Raw genomic sequence first — 18,267 nt, forward strand, 5'->3', positions numbered from 1 at the left:
ATAGTTTGGTCGCAGTTTAATGATTTGTTTATGATGCACAACATTTTATACTCAATTCTCTGTTTTATTGGAAGCCAATGTAAATTTATCAACATTAGCGTGATATGGTCATATCTTTTTCCTCTGCACAAGACTCTGGCAGTTGCATTTTGGAGAAGCTGTAAAGGTCTTAAACAATTTCCAGGTAAACCAAATAAAAGAGCATTAAAGTAGTCTATGGTAGAAAAAAATTAAGGTTTGTAAAATAGTTCTAAAATCATTAAATTCTAATAATGGCTTAAGATATTTTAAAATGTGTAATTTAAAATGACCATCCCTAACTTTTTGCTTGATATCAGATTTCATTCTAAATTCATGATCAATAAGAATTCCTGGGTCATGAAACTGGTCAGTAGAATCAATCTGCATGCAATCAGAATTAAAATGGAAAGTTCTGTCAAGGTTTTGTTTTCTACTTAAGAAAATCATTTCAGTTTTTTGATGATTTAAAATGACTATCATATGTATTAAAAGTTGTCTTATTGTGGTTAGGTAGAAATCAATTGCTTTTAAACATCTATCCTTAACTAAAGTACTGTAGATAGGAAGGAGCAGGTACAATAGAGGGGTTATACTAGATCCTTATTTGCTATTATCTAACATGTTACTATGTCCCCTGACATAATCTCTGTTGACAATGATACCGAATAAGAGCTGTCTGAATTCTTTGATGTCTCTGTAATTGGACCCTTGCTGAGTCACCTGTCTCTGTCTCAGAAATCTCACAGCAAGAAATTCTGGATATATTTGCACAGTCTCTTTCCCTCTTGCCACAAACTCTTTCAGTTTCTCCTTAAAATAAGGGTCAAATAACATGGCTCATCCCAAGGGCTGACAAGGACATTGGAAAAGCACAACGAATCCTTAATTACAAAAAAGTGAAGAGATAGCAGAAGAATTAGCAGCTGGGTCTTTCTGGCATGCTGCACTTTACTCCTTCTCTTCTTCTGCTAGCATTTAAAATAATAATTTCCAAAGAGACCTCTACAGCTGAAACAGTGTTTTATGAGCAAAAATTGTCTGTTACAAAATTTCCCACCCAATATACAGATAAACTTATGTTCATATGACATATTTGTGTGGAAGTTCACCCAAACTGACAGGAGGTGCTCCCAGGGGGAGTCTTGGGGAATAGATTGGACTTAATGTGCATACCTCTGGATTTTAAAAGATTATGTGCTTAAATTTGCCTGAAAAATATTCTGCACACGTTAGCAAGTGTAAGTTTGTGTGAGTAGATTTGGTATTCATAAGTCCACTTTGAAAACTGAAGTAACTTATGCATGTTTTTGCTGGCTAATTTATGCATGATGTTACAAAATTATCCCCATGGAGGGTAATTAAATAGTTGCTTATGTATATAAAGTACACACAGACTTCAGCTTGAAATTTCAAAGCGAACTAGTAAGGCTGCTTTAAAAATGAAAGGCTGTATGTGGAAACCAGCATGGCATACGTGCATGCATTTATACCTGCATAGGATCAGGTGCAAATGTGTGCACATGCATGTACACACATACTTTAAAAAATCAAAAGTGTACACGCAAATGCTTCTCTACCCCAGCTCCTCTCCTGGGGTACACACACTCACTCTCCCAGGGAATTTTCAAAAGTTCATTTATGCAATCTCAACTGGGTTTTAACTGCATAAAAGCTTTTGAAACTCAGGCCTTAAATGTCTGTCTGTGACATCCTAAATTTTGTGGTGGCCCAGCCTCCACAAAGGCAGGAAGTCTCCCAAGCTGGGGGTTACACACATGGACAAGTGATTAGCCAGTACTCATTTCAGCCCTTCCCTCCATCCCAAATATATAAAGAAAGCTTTCAAAGGGTACTAGCATGACCAACAACACATGGAAGAGAGAGAGAGATAATGAGGGATAGAGAGAGAGAAAATGAAGGAAGTTAAAGAGCCACATTGGCACAAATGAGCACTGCAAAAATACTTCTTTCTGTGCACAAGGTAAATGTACTTCCAAGCAATAGGATCCCAAAGGACAAAGGTCATGCTGTAATTGACATTTTTAATGTAGCCAAAGATCACTGAAGGCATTCATCGGCTTAAATCTGAAGAACAGGATAGGTCTCAGAAGCTTCTGGGGGGCTAGTCATTTGTTTTTCTATAGATGCAGGACTCATGTCTGTGAGCTTAGAGGCAGCTGCAGCCACTGTGGTGCAGCCATTATTCTCCCTACATTACAGGGTGGTTTTAGAAGGGGTCATGTTCAGATGCTAGTGCCCTTTTGAGTAAGAGCAGCCAGACTCCATCATGGGTTTCCACCTTGGATGATTCCTTCTGTCCCATACTATGCCCTCTGCCACTGCTCTTTGAAGATTTTGATACCGAAGACAGAGGGTTCTAAGAATGCAGTCATGTCAGTTTTCTCTCGCTTGGAATTTTCCACTCTTCTTTGACCTCCTATCATGGAATATAGTACATCTTCCAAATCTTCCCTCTGCACTTACATGCAAGTCCCATATTCCAAGTATACTTTATACCCCTTGGAAACCAGGAAGAGGAACCAAGAGGAATAGTACAAAAAAACGGTGTTGGCCTCAAGGCCATCCAGCGCCATTTTGAAACAGTGACCCAGTGGGGCAAGCATGACTGAGGATTGCTCCTGGCCCATTTAGACTCTGTTGACACCGATGGAGTAAGAGGCATCCAGAAGGGGGTGAGGGGGAAGCTCAGGAGGCCTTGAATGTTTTAATTTTTGTGATGCTGGATATTTTTTGGTGGGGGGAAGAGACCATGTTTCATTTTTTTGTTCATAATTCGTAATTGCCAGGTTCTTGTGGCCTGGTTTTGGCCTCTGTTGGAAACAGGATGCTGGGCTTGATGGACCCTTGGTCTGATCCAGCATGGCAATTTCTTATGTTCTTATATTGTTTAATTCATTTCAAATAAATGAAACTAAATAAATGACAAACAAAACAAAAAAAAATTACAAAAAGTTAACAATGAAACAAAAAACATAGCCAATAAATCTAAATGCATAGCCTGAAAAATATTTATTCATCTTCTTTTTTTCTAAACATTCACTTAACTACATAATATACAGTGTAATCTTATTAGCTATCTCTGTTATCACATAGCCCACAGTCCTGTCATGGGTACATCTTGTTACACTTGCTGTATTGGTTTACACACTTTGTACTGCACAGATTTGTGGCTGGTTGAATTAATTAAATTGTAATTCTAATATAAAAGATGTAACATTTTTACAAAGGCTGCAAGGCATAATATCAATGTACCTTGCCACCTACTCAACTTCACTTCTAAGGTATTAGCCAGTGCATTTTATTAAATAGATGTTTACTTATGTTATGTTCTCTGTTTGTACTAGATTATTGAAACAAATATTAATGACCCCAGGCTAAAACCTGTAGATAACCTTGACAATTAACGAGCAAAATTAGAAACTGATTCACTTTTTTTTAACTTCAAACACTGTAAATAAAATAAATATATGTAATGCATTTCTGTTTAAATATTTATTAGCTACAATAATGACAATTTAATTAGTTCAGTGGCATAATTTGCCAATCTTGATAACACACCCTACAACCACAGATCACCTACTGAAGCTGGACACTATCACAGGATCAGATGTAATGTGCTATGATTATGGACACATTCTTGAATACAGAATAGCTTCATTGTACATGGCAATCTTACCTCAATGAAGAAGAGACTAGCAGCAGAGGTTGGGTGATGGTACAGGTAGACTGTCACAAGGATGGCTGCTGCTACAATGAGGACTAGAATTAAAATCCCAACAATTAACCCAGCATGAAGATTTCCACTTTTCTTCTCTGCTGCTCTGTTATCTGTAGAGGCTATGAAAAGATGGTGTATTGATTAGCGTTAATACTTTTGCACTCTTCAATTTCCTTTGGTTTAACTGTCTTACTCTTGCCTCACAGAGCTTGTAAAGATTTTGTTTTGAATTGTGAAGATATTGCCACTAACTGCTATCATAAAATATATTACATTTTGCTTTCTTATTTTCCTAAATGCTCATAATGCCACTGGCAAGATAGTTCCAGTTGTTTTATTGTTCTCTCAATTGTAAGCAAACTGAATATCCTCTTTTTTGCAAGTAATTTAGATACTTTAAAGTTCTTAATTATTTTTATAATGAGTTTGACTTTGATTTTATGATAAAACAATGCAATCACACTTTAGACAAACTATTAACGTAATGCATTTTAGAGTCTGTCCTTCTTATTTTGCATTGGAAACTCAAATTGATCAATGTCAGATATCTTTATGGGGAGGGGAGGGAGGCTACCAAATACACATTGTGGGAAAACCTGCTTCATCAGCTCAGAAAATGATTCCACAAATCTTATGTAAATGAATTGAAAATATTTAACAGATGGTTGCTAAATGAGCCTCAAACATTTTAATCTGTACTGAAGGGAGCACAACAAAATCTGAGAATGTCTTTTTACTGATTTTTCCCATAAAAGCTATTTTTACTGTGGACATACCCCCTAAAGGAAAACTATACATAACGTACATGCAAATTAATATTTCCAGTTTAATGAGAGCACCTCAGAATTTATTTCTTGGGATTAATTTAGGTACAAATCAATACATATCACAACCAAAGTTTCTTATAAGAAACAACATACAATGTTGGTTGGATTTAAAAAAACACAAAATATAATTGAGTGCAACCCATAATAACATAGTAAATGACAGCAGAAAAAGACTAATTTGCCCATCTAATCTGTTCAGTTGTTGCCCTCTCCAGTCTTCTATCGATTTGGACAGAGGTACCTAGGGACATTAATTTTATAACTGTATAGGTAGAACTAAAGTCTGCGCGACCGACGCCGACCCGTCAGGGTCCCAGAGCCTCGGAGCCCCAAAGCCGCCTCTAAATCTGCTGGACCGCCTCCTCCCTGATCGGCCATGCAGCGACGGCCCGCCCACCACCGAACACATCATCATCCGGGGCCAGATGGATCTTTAAAGCCCCTGCCCCAACTTCTTGTGCTCCCTTTTGACTGCCGGCTATCGCCTCGCACCAGGGCCCCTGCCCTCACTCCTGCATGACTGGGGCCGACCCATCGGGGCCCCGGAGCCCCGAAGCCGCCTCTAAATCTGCTGGACTGCCTCCTCCCTGATCGACCACGCGGCGACGGCCTGCCCACCACCGAATGCATCATCATCCGGGGCCGGAGGGATCTTTAAAGCCCTGGCCCCGACTTCTGGCGTCGCTCGCCAAAGGAGCGCGACTTAGGGGGCCTGCCCCTTAGTGCGCCCCTTAGTGCCCCATTGCAAGTAACCTATTTTTACCCTCCTTTGTCCTGTTTCCCTCCAATGCTTGACTTCCCACCAATTTAATGCTTAGTTATGAAATCATTTTCGTCTCTATCATTCATGCAAGTATTGATATATTGACTGTGCATCTATAAGCCTGTTTACAATTTTCTCTGCGTCTGTATTCCTGCTCCCCCTGCACCCGCCCTCCTTTTTTTCTCTCCTTCCCTTCACTGCTCCCTCAATTTTTAGCCACTAAACTACAGTATTTCAAGGAACATGGCAAGCTACCTTAACCTCCCTATCCCATGCATCCGCTACCACCCCTGCAGATCCCCCCACCACCTCACACCTCACAACCACTCTTCCCATCACAAATATCTAATCCTGATCCTCACTTCACCTGTTCCACAGCTCCTAGGACTAACCACCCTAGCCGTAATTTTCTTCAATGCCCAATCTTTCGCCAAGAAAACCATAATTCTCAATGACCTTCTAATTGACTGCAAACCAGACATCTGTGCTGTAACAGAGACCTGGCTTAAAGACACTGACACGGTCCTCCTCAACCAGCTCCCTAACCTAATATATGACATTTTCTCTGCCCCAAGACCTAAGAAAAGAGGTGGAGGCCTCCTCCTCGCAATCAAAAAACATATAAAACTTAAACCCATAACTATTGAACCCCCCACCAAATTTGAGATTGGGTTATACAAATCCCACGACCTTCAAGTCTGTCTCATCTATGCACCCCCCGGCCTCAAAGAACATAACCCCTCCCCCCTTATTGAATTCATCTCAGACAATATAAACATCGAAACACCAGCTATCATTTTAGGAGATTTTAACCTCCACGTTGATGCCACCCCACGCTCCTCATCCTGTGAAGCCCTCCTCAACTCCCTCCAGGCCATGGGATATAAACAAATCATATCCTCCCCTACCCATAAAGCAGGACACACATTAGACTTGTTGTTCATTAACTCGCAGATCCTTTCCACTAACACCCCCGTCTGCACCCCTGTTCCATGGTCAGACCACTCCCTCATCAAATCCTTCCTCTCCATAAAGACCCCTATCTCAAACCACCCTGTTCCCAACAACACTATTAATTATAGAAAACCTTGCCCCAGCAATGATCTTATTGCTGCCTTCTCCAACTCCATCCATAAGCTCGACTGCTCTAATCCCAATGTTGCAATTGAAACCTGGAGCAACCTCACCCTGGACATTGCAGATAAACACTGTCCAATCCTCAGAAGTGAGCTAAACCTTACAGCCAAAAACCTCAAACCTTGGTACACAGCAGAACTGAAACAGAAAAAGAACGATCTCAGACAAAAAGAGAGAGCCTGGAGGAAAGACCCATCTCCTCAGAAAATTTCCATCTTTAAATCTGCACTTCACATATACAGATCCTCCACCCTCAATGCCAAACGTAACTTCTTCTCTGCAAGAATACATGACTATATCTACAATCCGAAAACTCTCTTCTCATACGTCTCCAAACTCACTAATCCGACCCCCCGCCCCATCCCCGATAAAGAAGCAAAGAACAAATGTGAACTATTGGCTCATTGCTTCCATAATAAAATATCTAATATTCTCCTCAGATTCCCTCCCGAACCCCTTCATACTGTGCAAAACCCCCTCTCTGCACCTGCTGCCCTAGACTCTCTTGAGCTCACTTCATCCATCGAAATTACATCCATCCTCAAAAAGATGAAACCCGCTTCCCATCCCTCAGACACCATACCCACAAAAGCCCTACTTTTGATATCAGACACCATAGCCAAACCATTAGCTACCATCATAAACTGCTCCCTCTCTTCAGGCATTGTTCCTAACCCCCTTAAGCATGTGGTGATCAAACCCCTTCTTAAAAAACCCTCCTTAGACCCTCAAGACTCTGCTAACTATCGGCCCATCTCTAACCTCCTCTTCATTTCAAAAATCATGGAGAAAGTGGTCAATTCCCAGCTAACGAACTACCTTGAAGAAAATAATATACTCCACTCCATAAGCACCTTAATACAGAAACCATTCTTCTTTCCCTCTCTGATCACCTCATCAGAGGTAATGACCAAGGACATTGCTTCATCCTTGCCCTCCTGGACATCTCTGCTGCCTTCGATACCGTAAGCCACACCCAACTCCTCTCCTGTCTCACTGACATTGGCCTCTCAGGCACTGCCCTTAGCTGGTTCTCCTCCTATCTCTCTAACAGACAATACTCTGTTAAAATAGGCAATGCTGAATCCTCCTTCCATGCCCTCTTCCAAGAAGTTCCCCAAGGCTCCTTCCTCTCAATTTCTACCTCCTCCCCCTCTGCAATCTCCTAACAGATCTTGGTCTCAAGTTCTACCTTTACGCAGATGATGTTCAAATCATTATCCCTGTTTGTGACTCCCTCACCAATGCCCTTGAATTCTGGAAGAACTGTCTTGCCTCCATAAATACCCTACTCTCCAATCTCCACCTTGCCCTTAACTCCTCAAAAACCGAACTGCTCTCCATCTCACAACATATTTCTCCTAATCACAATATTGCAAATGATCCTGCCTTTAATTCCTGGCTTATGTAACCCTGTGCACGAAACCTTGGGGTGCAACTCGACCAGCAATTGAACCTAAAAAACATATTAGTAAAATCCTCAAGGAAGGCTATTATAAACTCAACGTCATGAAAAAACTAAAACCCTTACTGCACACTAATGACTTCTGCACCATCATTCAAGCCACCCTCGCTTCAAAACTTGACTACTGCAACTCACTCCTTTTAGGCCTCCCCTCCACCTCTTTAAAACCTCTGCAACTTATGCAGAATGCAATAGCACGGACTTTATCCAATGCCCACAAATATGATCATATCACCCCCATCCTCAAAGAATTGCACTGGCTCCCTATCCTTTCCCACATCATTTATAAAACCCTCACCATAATCCACAAAGCCATACACATTCACAACTCCAGCTGGCTTGAAGAACCATTCCAACCCAAACGCTCGAAGCGACTCACTAGAGCATCCAACAATGGGACCCTTCATGTGCCCACCCTAAAACACGCTCACCTCACATCCACAAGGGAACAAGCTATTTCCATAGCTGGACCTTCTCATTGGAACTTCCTACCCGCTAACCTATGGCTCGAAATATGTCCCTCTAAATTCAGAACTAACCTCAAGACATGGCTATTTAAACAAGCATACCCCAATAACCTCAGCTCCGCCTCCCTCACTGCCTGACACCTTTGTTAAAGACCCAGCTGTGTTTGTATTTGTAATTGCAATTTCAGCTACCCTATTGTTGTGATTGTGATCCCATTTATAACTACAGTTGAGTATATATTTGCCTATTATTAGTTAGTTGTTGTTTTGCTCTCTGGTGCTTTTATCCTTTCTTCGCTAAGCTTTCTGTTCCTATTTATCCCTTGTTGCCCCCTTTCCTGTTCAATGTAATTACCTCTTCATTGTTACAATGTAAACCGATATGATGTCGCCACGAATATCGGTATAGAAAAGTTTATAAATAATTAAATAAATAAACTTGTACATGCAGACTTCAGCCAACATTTTCAAAGCAAAGTTTATGTGCATAAGCTTGTGTTGAAAATACTTGGGTAATTTAACTGGTACGTGCACAAAATGACTTATAAAAGTGAAATTACACTACCTCTTCAGAGGGCATAACTTCTGCAGATTAACTTACACATAAACCTTTTGAAAAAAAAATTATATAAATTCCAACTCAACACCCTGAAATGCCTCTCTCCATTCATGTAGATGTATGTACATGACTAGGTTACCTGCATATTTTTATGCACATGGAGCCTTGGGCTATTTTGCTATAACCATTCACATGGATAAATCATGGGTTCATATGTGTAAAAGGCTTAGAAAATTCAGCCCATAAATCCTCATACTGCATTCCCATTGTATTTTTTTACTTGACCTCTCAGCCCTGTGTCCACCACTGTTCTCAATTTCTGCCCCATCATGTTCATTAATGTTAGGCTTTCAACCACGATGGCTCCACACTGGTTACTGCAAATTTTCAATTTATTATAGAGCATTTACCAATTTCTAATTTTATTTAAAAAAACAAACAGTAGTTCAGTGGAACAATATAAGATTACTCTTTGTGAGAGAAATTTATACATAGAGTAAAAGGCATTGTAAAGCAAGCCAGCCTATGATCTGATTAGCTTGATGTTCTTGGCGTTTTATTATTGTGCGCATCCATTTCTCAAAGGCTATAATGTTGGGCACACAAATGCAGAGCTCAATGATGAATTATAACCTTTACACACAAAATAAAAAGTTATTTCTGTAAGTACAATAGCCTGCCAGAAAAGGAGGGAAATCTTTAGTATCTTATTGCAAGATGTACATCATTAGATGACATTTAAACGGGCAGGAGTTTGCTATAAATCAGTGCAGCAGAGGAACATCACAGTCTTGGTACAATAGAGCCAGCACACTTTATTTTCCACTGCAAACTCAAAAGCAGGGAGCCCAAAATGATAGAAAAAGGTAAACGAGAAGGAAGAGGGAAAGAGCAAAAATAAACAATCTCCTTGCATCTGAGAAGTGATTATAGAATCGGAACTCCTATAAATATTAGTTTTCAAGTAGACTTCCACTAAGACTACATGATAAGAAATAGTAAATTTGTCTTCTATAACTTAAGGATGGAATATGTAATGAACCGGCTTTAGGATGGTGTAGGACCCAGGACAAATCAACAGCAGCGGGCTCTGGAACAATGACATGATAGTGTTGGGGGATGGGGCTATCATGGCAGAGTGGGGGGCTCCCCAAAATGCAGGGCCTAGGAGGGTCTCCCCATGCATCTCCTTCCCCGGTGCATTCCCCCTCCCCACACACACAGGATGGCTCTGATTGTATCTGAAGTTCATCAGTTACTAGGCAGTTCTCAGGTTCATAGTGCACAGCTTAAGGACAAATTTAGAAAAGTAGTAGAAAGAAAAGCCAGTAGAATGATGAATATAACAGATAACAAGAAAGCAAGCTGTATATACATGGAGGTCAATATTCAAAGCAATTGTGTGGGTAACTTTTTGAATTATGCATACAAACACCAAACTTTGAAATTTCCACTCAGCTGAATGCATACATTTGTATGCACAAAGGCTGGCAGTTTTAAACATGTTCAGGCTGATGCAATATCGGGTGTTAAGGTCAGTGTGCCGCTGAACACACGGTTAGATACACGTTTTGGATGCTCTAGAATTGCACCTGATGCAATACCGGGCTTTAGTGCATCCAAAACGTGCATCCAAACCAGCGCATGTTTGCTACCTCCAAAGGGCCTGATTTTAAAAATCATTTACATGTGTAAAACTGGGTTTTACTCAAGTAAATGCACTTTACTTGAGTAAGTGGTCTTTTGAAAATTGCCACAATATATGACATTGAAATGTCCATAGGGTTTACTAATGTAAGTTGACTTTATGCGAGTAAACGGCTCTTGAAAATTGCTATGATAGTAGTTACATTTACATGTGCAACTCCTTTGAAAATTGCCTCCAAAATACAAAATGGATATTAAAATGAGCTGCTTTGTGTGCAACTACATGCAAATTAGCTCATTAATATGGTAATAAATAACATGGCATGCCATGAAGTCTGCAGGCTGCATTATCTTAGGGAAAGCAAGCTACACCTCAAGAGATTTTGCTAACTTTGGCCTAGATTCATCATTTTGCGATAAATATATCAAAAATAGCATCCACGATAAAAAAAAAAGGGCATGGTTAGGATAATTTTCCTGGCATAGATATTTTACCACAACATATGTTAAATTTATCATACCCCATATTATTTTCACATCGCAAGCTGAGAAGTCCATCGCATACTGCATTACTGACCAGACAGGGTTTTGGTGTTTTGGGCTGCTGGCGAGTGAGAGAGAGAGAGAGAAAAAAAGAGAGAGGGAGAGAGAGAATCTCTGTAGTGGCACACAAAAAAGTTTACTACTTATACCACTGTAAGAGGGGGCACTAGTAACTCGGGGTGAGGTTTAGGGGTGAGTTGGGCGAGTTGGATGATAGGGCCATATGTTTCTCTGAGCCTGATGGTACCATTTGCAAAATAGTGCAGCTGGACCCGGAATCCTAGGAAACCCTTCAATTACCACCGTACCATCAAAAACTTTGCCTAATTGTTGAGGGCATCAAAGGAGGGACTTGGGGGAGGAAGGAAGTCTGGGGAACTTGGCGGGGGGGCATTTTTTGATACCAAAGGGGTGAGGCATTGCACTGAGGAATGGGGACAAGACTAGAAGCTTTACACATTCATTTTTCTTTTTTACATTTGTGCCATTTCTGGGTGCAGCAGGGGAGGAGGCTCGGAAAGGTGTTTCACTAGAACGCCACTAGTTTTACCCCTACAGAGGGGAGAGGAAATCTGAGGGCTACTTGGCTACTTTAAAAGATGGTGACCCAGGGATATACGACTGCCTTCATATGGTGCTATCATGTTAAAATACAGTGGGACTTACAAACTTGTGGCACTCAGTTCCACAGGTTAGTGAATCCTGTGGCATTTTCCCCTTTGATGAGAGTTCTGCAGCTTAGAAAATTATGCCACTAGATTGTAAACCCTCTGGGGCAGGGAAATATCTACTGTACCTGAATTTTTAGCTCTGTTGCACTGGAGGTAGACACTTGGCTGAGGTGGGGTTGACGTAACCCGTAGGTAGGGACTTACGGGTCCCCACCATCAGCATGTGGAGTGGGCTGATGAACAGAGGCCAGCTGGAGCTTCACCAATACCAGCCCTCGTTCCCCGCGGGTTGAGCCTTTGGGTGCCGGGGCCAGCTGGACTTAGGTGGGCATCTGTATGTCGTTGATGAGGAGATCGTGATCAGCCCAGAGGCAGCAGAAGGAAGATGGTACAGTCTTACACTGGATGAGGTACAGGGGGTGCCCAAGCAAGAGCAGGCTGAAGCCTGAATAGACCAAGTCCAGGAAGTAGGCTGAAGAGGCGTCAAAGAACAGGCTTGAGTCAGGGCTGGTGGCAATCTGGAAGCAGTGGCAAGCAAGGCTGAGGTCTGAACATGGAGATGGTCAAGTGTAGTCAAACAATGCTGAGGTCCGGGTCTGGAGAGAGGCAACAACGTAGTCAGGCAATGCAGTGGTCTGGGTCTGGAGAGAGGCAACAACGTAGTCAGGCAATGCAGAGGTCTGGGTCTGGAGTCAAAGGCATGGTCAGGTGAAGCAGAGGTCCGGGCTTGGAGAGAGTTGATGCATGGTCAGGCAAAGCAAAGTCAAAGTTCGTGTAGGCAATCCAAGGAAAGGTGAAGAGCAGGAACGTAGAGGCGAGGAGTCAGGAACCAGGAACAGCGAGGAACAGGAACACGGGAGCGAGATGAAACTCTCAGGAGGCAACGAGTACTCGACCAGCGAGGAGATCTGTTGTAAAGGCAAAGCTAGGGAGCGGAGCCTGGGTTAAGTATCAGTGCTCCGCTCATGTCATCATCCAGGGCCGCGGCTCGGTTCCCGCCATGGGCCCTACTTAAGCATTGGTGATGCGCGCACCTAGGGAGGGGCGCAGCACCATGTAGCAGTGTCTCTCCAAGGGCCATGCGGAGAGGCTTCACATGAAGCAATGGAGATGGTGGCTGGACCAGGAACACCAGGCACTGTAGCTGAGCAGGAGGTACCAGGGGGGGCCTGAGGATGGAGCTGGCAGCCCACCACTGCCAGAGACGAGGAACCAGGAGATGGAGTTATTGCAGAGAGGTGAGAGGGCCATGCCATGGGTCTGCGGGCACTCCTAACAGTACCCCTGCTTTACGCCCCCCCCCCCCCCCTTGGATGTCAGGGTTTGCCCGGATGGGCATGATGAAAGGGCAGGTGGAGGGTTTTGTCTAGGATGTTTTGAGCTGGTTCCCATGAGTTTTCTTCGTGACCGTAACCCTTCCACGAAAGGAGGTATTCCCATTGGTGGCCCCTACAGCGGATGTCAAGGACTTCATGTACTTTGTAGGTTGTATTAGTCTCAGCCACCAATGGAGGTGGTTCAGGAGCCTTTCAGGAAGGCCAGGACAAGACCACTGTTTTTAGGACATATACGTGAAACGTATTGTGTATTCCCAGCGTAGGTGACAACCGAAGCTGGTATATAACTGGTCCAATGCGTTGGGTGACCGAAAAAGGTCCAATGTACCTTGGAGTGAACCTTTGAGAAGGTATCTTGAGTCGGATATACCGAGTACGCAACCAGACTTTCTGACCAGGAAGGAATTCAGGGGCCGAGTGTCGGTGACTGTCAGCAGAACTCTTGGCCCGGGAAGCGACTTGATGTAAGCGAAGATTCGTCTGTTCCCATAAAGTTTTGAGGGCATCAGCTGTAGCCTGTGCAGCAGGGGACGGTACTGACAATGGTATGGGTAATTGTGGTTGTGGTTAGAGATGTGAATCGTGTCCTCGATCGTCTTAACGATCGATTTCGGCTGGGAGGGGGAGGGAATCGTATTGTTGCCGTTTGGGGGGGTAAAATATCGTGAAAAATCGTAAAATCGTGAGCCGGCACATTAAAACCCCCTAAAACCCACCCCCGACCCTTTAAATTAAATCTCCCACCCTCCCGAACCCCCCCCCAAATGACTTAAATAACCTGGGTGTCCAGCGGCGGTCCGGAACGGCAGCGGTCCGGAACGGGCTCCTGCTATTGAATCTTGTTGTCTTCAGCCAGCGCCATTTTCCAAAATGGCGCCGAAAAATGGCGGCGGCCATAGAACAACACGATTCCACGGCAGGAGGTCCTTCCGGACCCCCGCTGGACTTTTGGCAAGTCTTGTGGGGGTCAGGAGGCCCCCCCCAAGCTGGCCAAAAGTTCCTGGAGGTCCAGCGGGGGTCAGGGAGCGATTTCCCGCCGCGAATCATTTTCCGTACGGAAAATGGCGCCGGCAGGAGATCGACTGCAGGAGGTCATTCAGCGAGGCGCCGGAACCCTCGCTGAATGACCTCCTGCAGTCGATCTCCTGCCGGCGCCATTTTCCGTACGGAAAACGATTCGCGGCGGGAAATCGCTCCCTGACCCCCGCTGGACCTCCAGGAACTTTTGGCCAGCTTGGGGGGGGCCTCCTGACCCCCACAAGACTTGCCAAAAGTCCAGCGGGGGTCCGGAAGGACCTCCTGCCGTGGAATCGTGTTGTTCTATGGCCGCCGCCATTTTTCGGCGCCATTTTGGAAAATGGCGCCGGCTGAAGACAACAAGATTCAATAGCAGGAGCCCGTTCCGGACCGCTGCCGTTCCGGACCGCCGCTGGACACCCAGGTTATTTAAGTCATTTGGGGGGGGGGTTCGGGAGGGTGGGAGATTTAATTTAAAGGGTCGGGGGTGGGTTTTAGGGGGTTTTAGTGTGCCGGCTCACGATTCTAACGATTTATAACGATAAATCGTTAGAATCTCTATTGTATTGTGTTCCATAACGGTTTAAGACGATATTAAAATTATCGGACAATAATTTTAATCGTCGAAAAACGATTCACATCCCTAGTTGTGGTTGCTTCCCATAGATGATGGAAAACGATGACGTGCCTGTAGCAGTGGCGATTTGGGAGTTGTGAGAAATCTCCGCCCAAGGAAGGAGTTCAGACCAATTGTCTCGGTGGTCATTTATGAAGGCACGGAGAAATGCCTTCAAAGAGCGGGTCATATGCTCAGCTTGTCCACTGGCTTGAGGGTGGTAAGCAGTTGTTAGACTGAAGTTAATGCCGAATATTTGGCAAAGAGCATGCCAGTATCTAGCAACAAATTGTGGACTTCTGTCTGAGACAATATCCTTGGGTAGGCCATGTAATGTCAAGATATGACAAAAGAATAGGCGTGCCAACTCAGGAGCAGATGGTAGGCCCGGTAGAGGAAAGAAATGGGCCATTTTTGAAAATCGATCTATGGTTACCCATATAGCGCTATGGCCTTTAGATGGAGGCAAGTCCTCGATGAAATCCATTGACAGGTGGGTCCACGGTTCCTCGAGAGCTGGAAGTGGCTGAAGCAAACCCCAGGGTCGACCGACCAGGAGTTTCTGTTTTGCACAAATGTTACAGGATTTGATGTAGGCTTTCACGTCAGAGACCATAGTGGGCCACCAGAAGAACTGCTGGAGCAGCGCCAAGGTTTGTGCTCGCCCTGGGTGACCAGCAAACTTCGAGTCATGTGCCCAATGGAGGATTCTTTCTCGGAGTTATTGGAGCACAACAGTCTTCCCAGTAGGGACTGGGTGAGTAGCAGACAAGCAGATACAAGCTGGATCTATTATATGACCGGGTTGTTTCGGAGTATCCTCAGGCTCAAAAGAGCATGAAAGGACATCTGCCCGGAGGTTTTTCTCAGCTGGACGGTAACAAAGTTCAAAGTTGAACCTGGAAAAGAATTAGGCCCATTGGGCCTGACGGGCGTTGAGACGTTGGGCATGGCTCAAATGTTCCAGGTTCTTGTGGTCAGTGAATACTATGAATTTATACCGAGCGCCCTCTAGCTATGGGTGCCATTCTTCAAGGGCCAGTTTAATGGCAAGTAATTCATGATCTCCAATACTATAATTTAGTTCCACAGATGAGAACTTACGAGAGTAGAATGAACATGGAATTATGGATCCAGAAGCAGTGAGTTGGCTCAGGACCACCCCAGCTCCAATTGTGGAGGCATCCACTTCTACCAGAAAGGGGCGGTTCGGGTCAGGGTGATGAAGACAAGACCCAGCCTGGAAAGCTCCTTTAAAGTGGTGGAAGGCAGTAATGGCTTCCGGTGTCCAATTTCGAGTGTCTTGGCCCTTGCGAGTCAATGCAGTCAGAGTGGTGGTCAAGGTTGAATAGTGTAGAATAAAATGGCGATAGTAATTTGAGAATCCTAAGATCTGCTGGAGAGCCTTAAGATCCATGGGCTATGGCCAGTCTTGGATTCCTTTTAACTTGGCAGGGTCCATAGAAAATCCTCGTTGGGATATAATATACACAAGGAAAGCCAGACTCGATTTCTCAAATAAACACTTATCCAACTTTGCAAATAAGTGATTCTCACGAAGGCGTTGGAGGACAGTACAGACATCAGTGTGGTGTGTGGCCAGATCTTTAGAAAAGACAAGGATGTCATCCAGGTACGCCACAACCTTGGTATACAGCAAATCTCTGAAAATTTTGTTTATCATTCGTTGGAAAACTGTGGGCGCATTACAGAGAGCAAAGGGCATCACCAGGTATTTCTAATGCCCATCTCTGGTGTTAAAAGCTGTCTTCCAAATATCATCAGGATGGATTCGTATCAAGTTGTACACCCCGCATAGGTCCAACTTAGTGAATATGGATGCTCCATGCAGGTAATCGAATAGTTCTGAGATAAGTAGCAGAGGGAACTTGTCTTTACAGGTAATGGAGTTCAGGCCACGGTTGTCGATACATGGCCTGAGAGACCCATCCTTCTTAGTCACAAAAAAGAATCCTGCCATGGTAGGAGACGTAGAGGGGTGGATGAATCCCTTCACAAGATTTCCTGAATGTACTCCATTATAGCCTTTGTCTCGGGAAGAGACAGAGGATAGGTATGCCCTCAGGGAGGCGTGGTCCTTGGTAGAAGGTCTTTGGGACAATCAAACCTCCAAAGAGGTGGAAGGATGTCTGCTTTTTGCTTGAAGAATACATCTTCAAAATCCGTATACGGAGCAGGTATGCCTGAAGAAGTGGCAGCCAGAGGAACCACAGGTGGCGGAACCACTTTATGCAGAGAGGACTGGTGGCAGGTGGAAACCCATTCCACCAGTTGAAGTGAACCCCAATCAAATTGGGGAGAGTGATGTTGGAGCCAGTGTAGTCCTAAGACCACCAGATGAATGGATTTCTCCAATACTAATAATTCAATTTTTTCCGTGTGGAGAGCGCCAGTGCATAATTGAACTGGCTCTGTAGTGAAGAATATTCGACCAGGTAATGGTTCCCTACAAATGGAAGCTATGCACAGGGAAGTCTCCAGAGGATGGGTTTTTATACCCATGAGTTGAACTAGATTCTAGAGGATAAAATTACCTCCTGCTCCGGAATCCACCAGAGCAAGGACTGGAAAGGACCGGGAGTCCCAGATCAGGGTGACTGGTACAGATAATTGAGGGGCTGGAGAGGTTGCACCCAAATTCAGGACCCCAACTGAACTTAGGCCTGGAAGTTTCCCAGATGGATGGGGCAGGTCTGTAGATGGTGGCCAGGCGCTCCGCAATACAGACACAGACCGGTTTGTCTCCGCTGGAGGTGCTCTTCTGGGGTCAGCCACCCATGGCCCAGCTGCATGGGCTCTTCCATCTTGGCCACAATAGGAACCCCACCGGAGGCAGGGCTGGTGGTCGGTGACAAACGGGATTGAACCCAAGAGGGCTTCTTGGGAATCCGACTCTCCCAGTGACGCTCTTGGAGACAATGATCAATTTGGCCAGTTTAGTCTATAAGGTCCTCAAGAGAGGAAGGGAGCTCCCATGCAACCAGCTCATCCTTCAGCTGTGGGGAATGCCCATCCAGGTAGATAGCTTGTAGGCAGTCTTCCTGCCAAACGAGTTCAGAAGCCAAAGTCCAAAATTCAATAGTATAGACAAAGAGACTTCTTTGACCTTGACGAAGGTGTAACAAACTGGTGCTTGCCACGGCATGCCGCCCTGGATCATCAAACATCCATTGAAACACAGCCATGAACAGGGACAACTCTCTTAGGAAGGAGTCCGATCGTTCCCACAGGAGAGAAGCTGAGGCCAGCGCCTTCCCTACAAGATGAGACAGGATAAAGGTGACCTTGGTTAATTTGTCCTGGAAGATGGAGGGCTGCAGAGCGAACTGCATATAGCATTGGTTGATGAACCCTTTGCAGAGCTTGGAGTCACCATTGAAACAAGGGGGCACTGGTAGGGCCAACATACCTCGAGGAGTAGAAGATGACGGCTATGG

General features: G+C 44.3%; 1 protein-coding gene across 3 annotated transcripts in view; it reads right to left on the reverse strand.

Moving 5' to 3' along the window:
• PLXDC2 (plexin domain containing 2) overlaps nucleotides 1-18,267 on the reverse strand; it is a 968,372-nt gene that overhangs the window by 31,288 nt on the left and 918,817 nt on the right. For all 3 annotated transcript variants that reach the window (XM_029588733.1, XM_029588732.1, XM_029588734.1), the window contains one exon: nucleotides 3,719-3,879. In XM_029588733.1, the coding sequence (XP_029444593.1) occupies nucleotides 3,719-3,879 (161 nt within the window). The remainder of the gene's footprint in view (nucleotides 1-3,718; nucleotides 3,880-18,267) is intronic.

Source organism: Rhinatrema bivittatum, chromosome 2, assembly GCF_901001135.1.
Source record: "Rhinatrema bivittatum chromosome 2, aRhiBiv1.1, whole genome shotgun sequence".
NCBI classification, from domain to species: Eukaryota; Metazoa; Chordata; class Amphibia; order Gymnophiona; family Rhinatrematidae; genus Rhinatrema; species Rhinatrema bivittatum.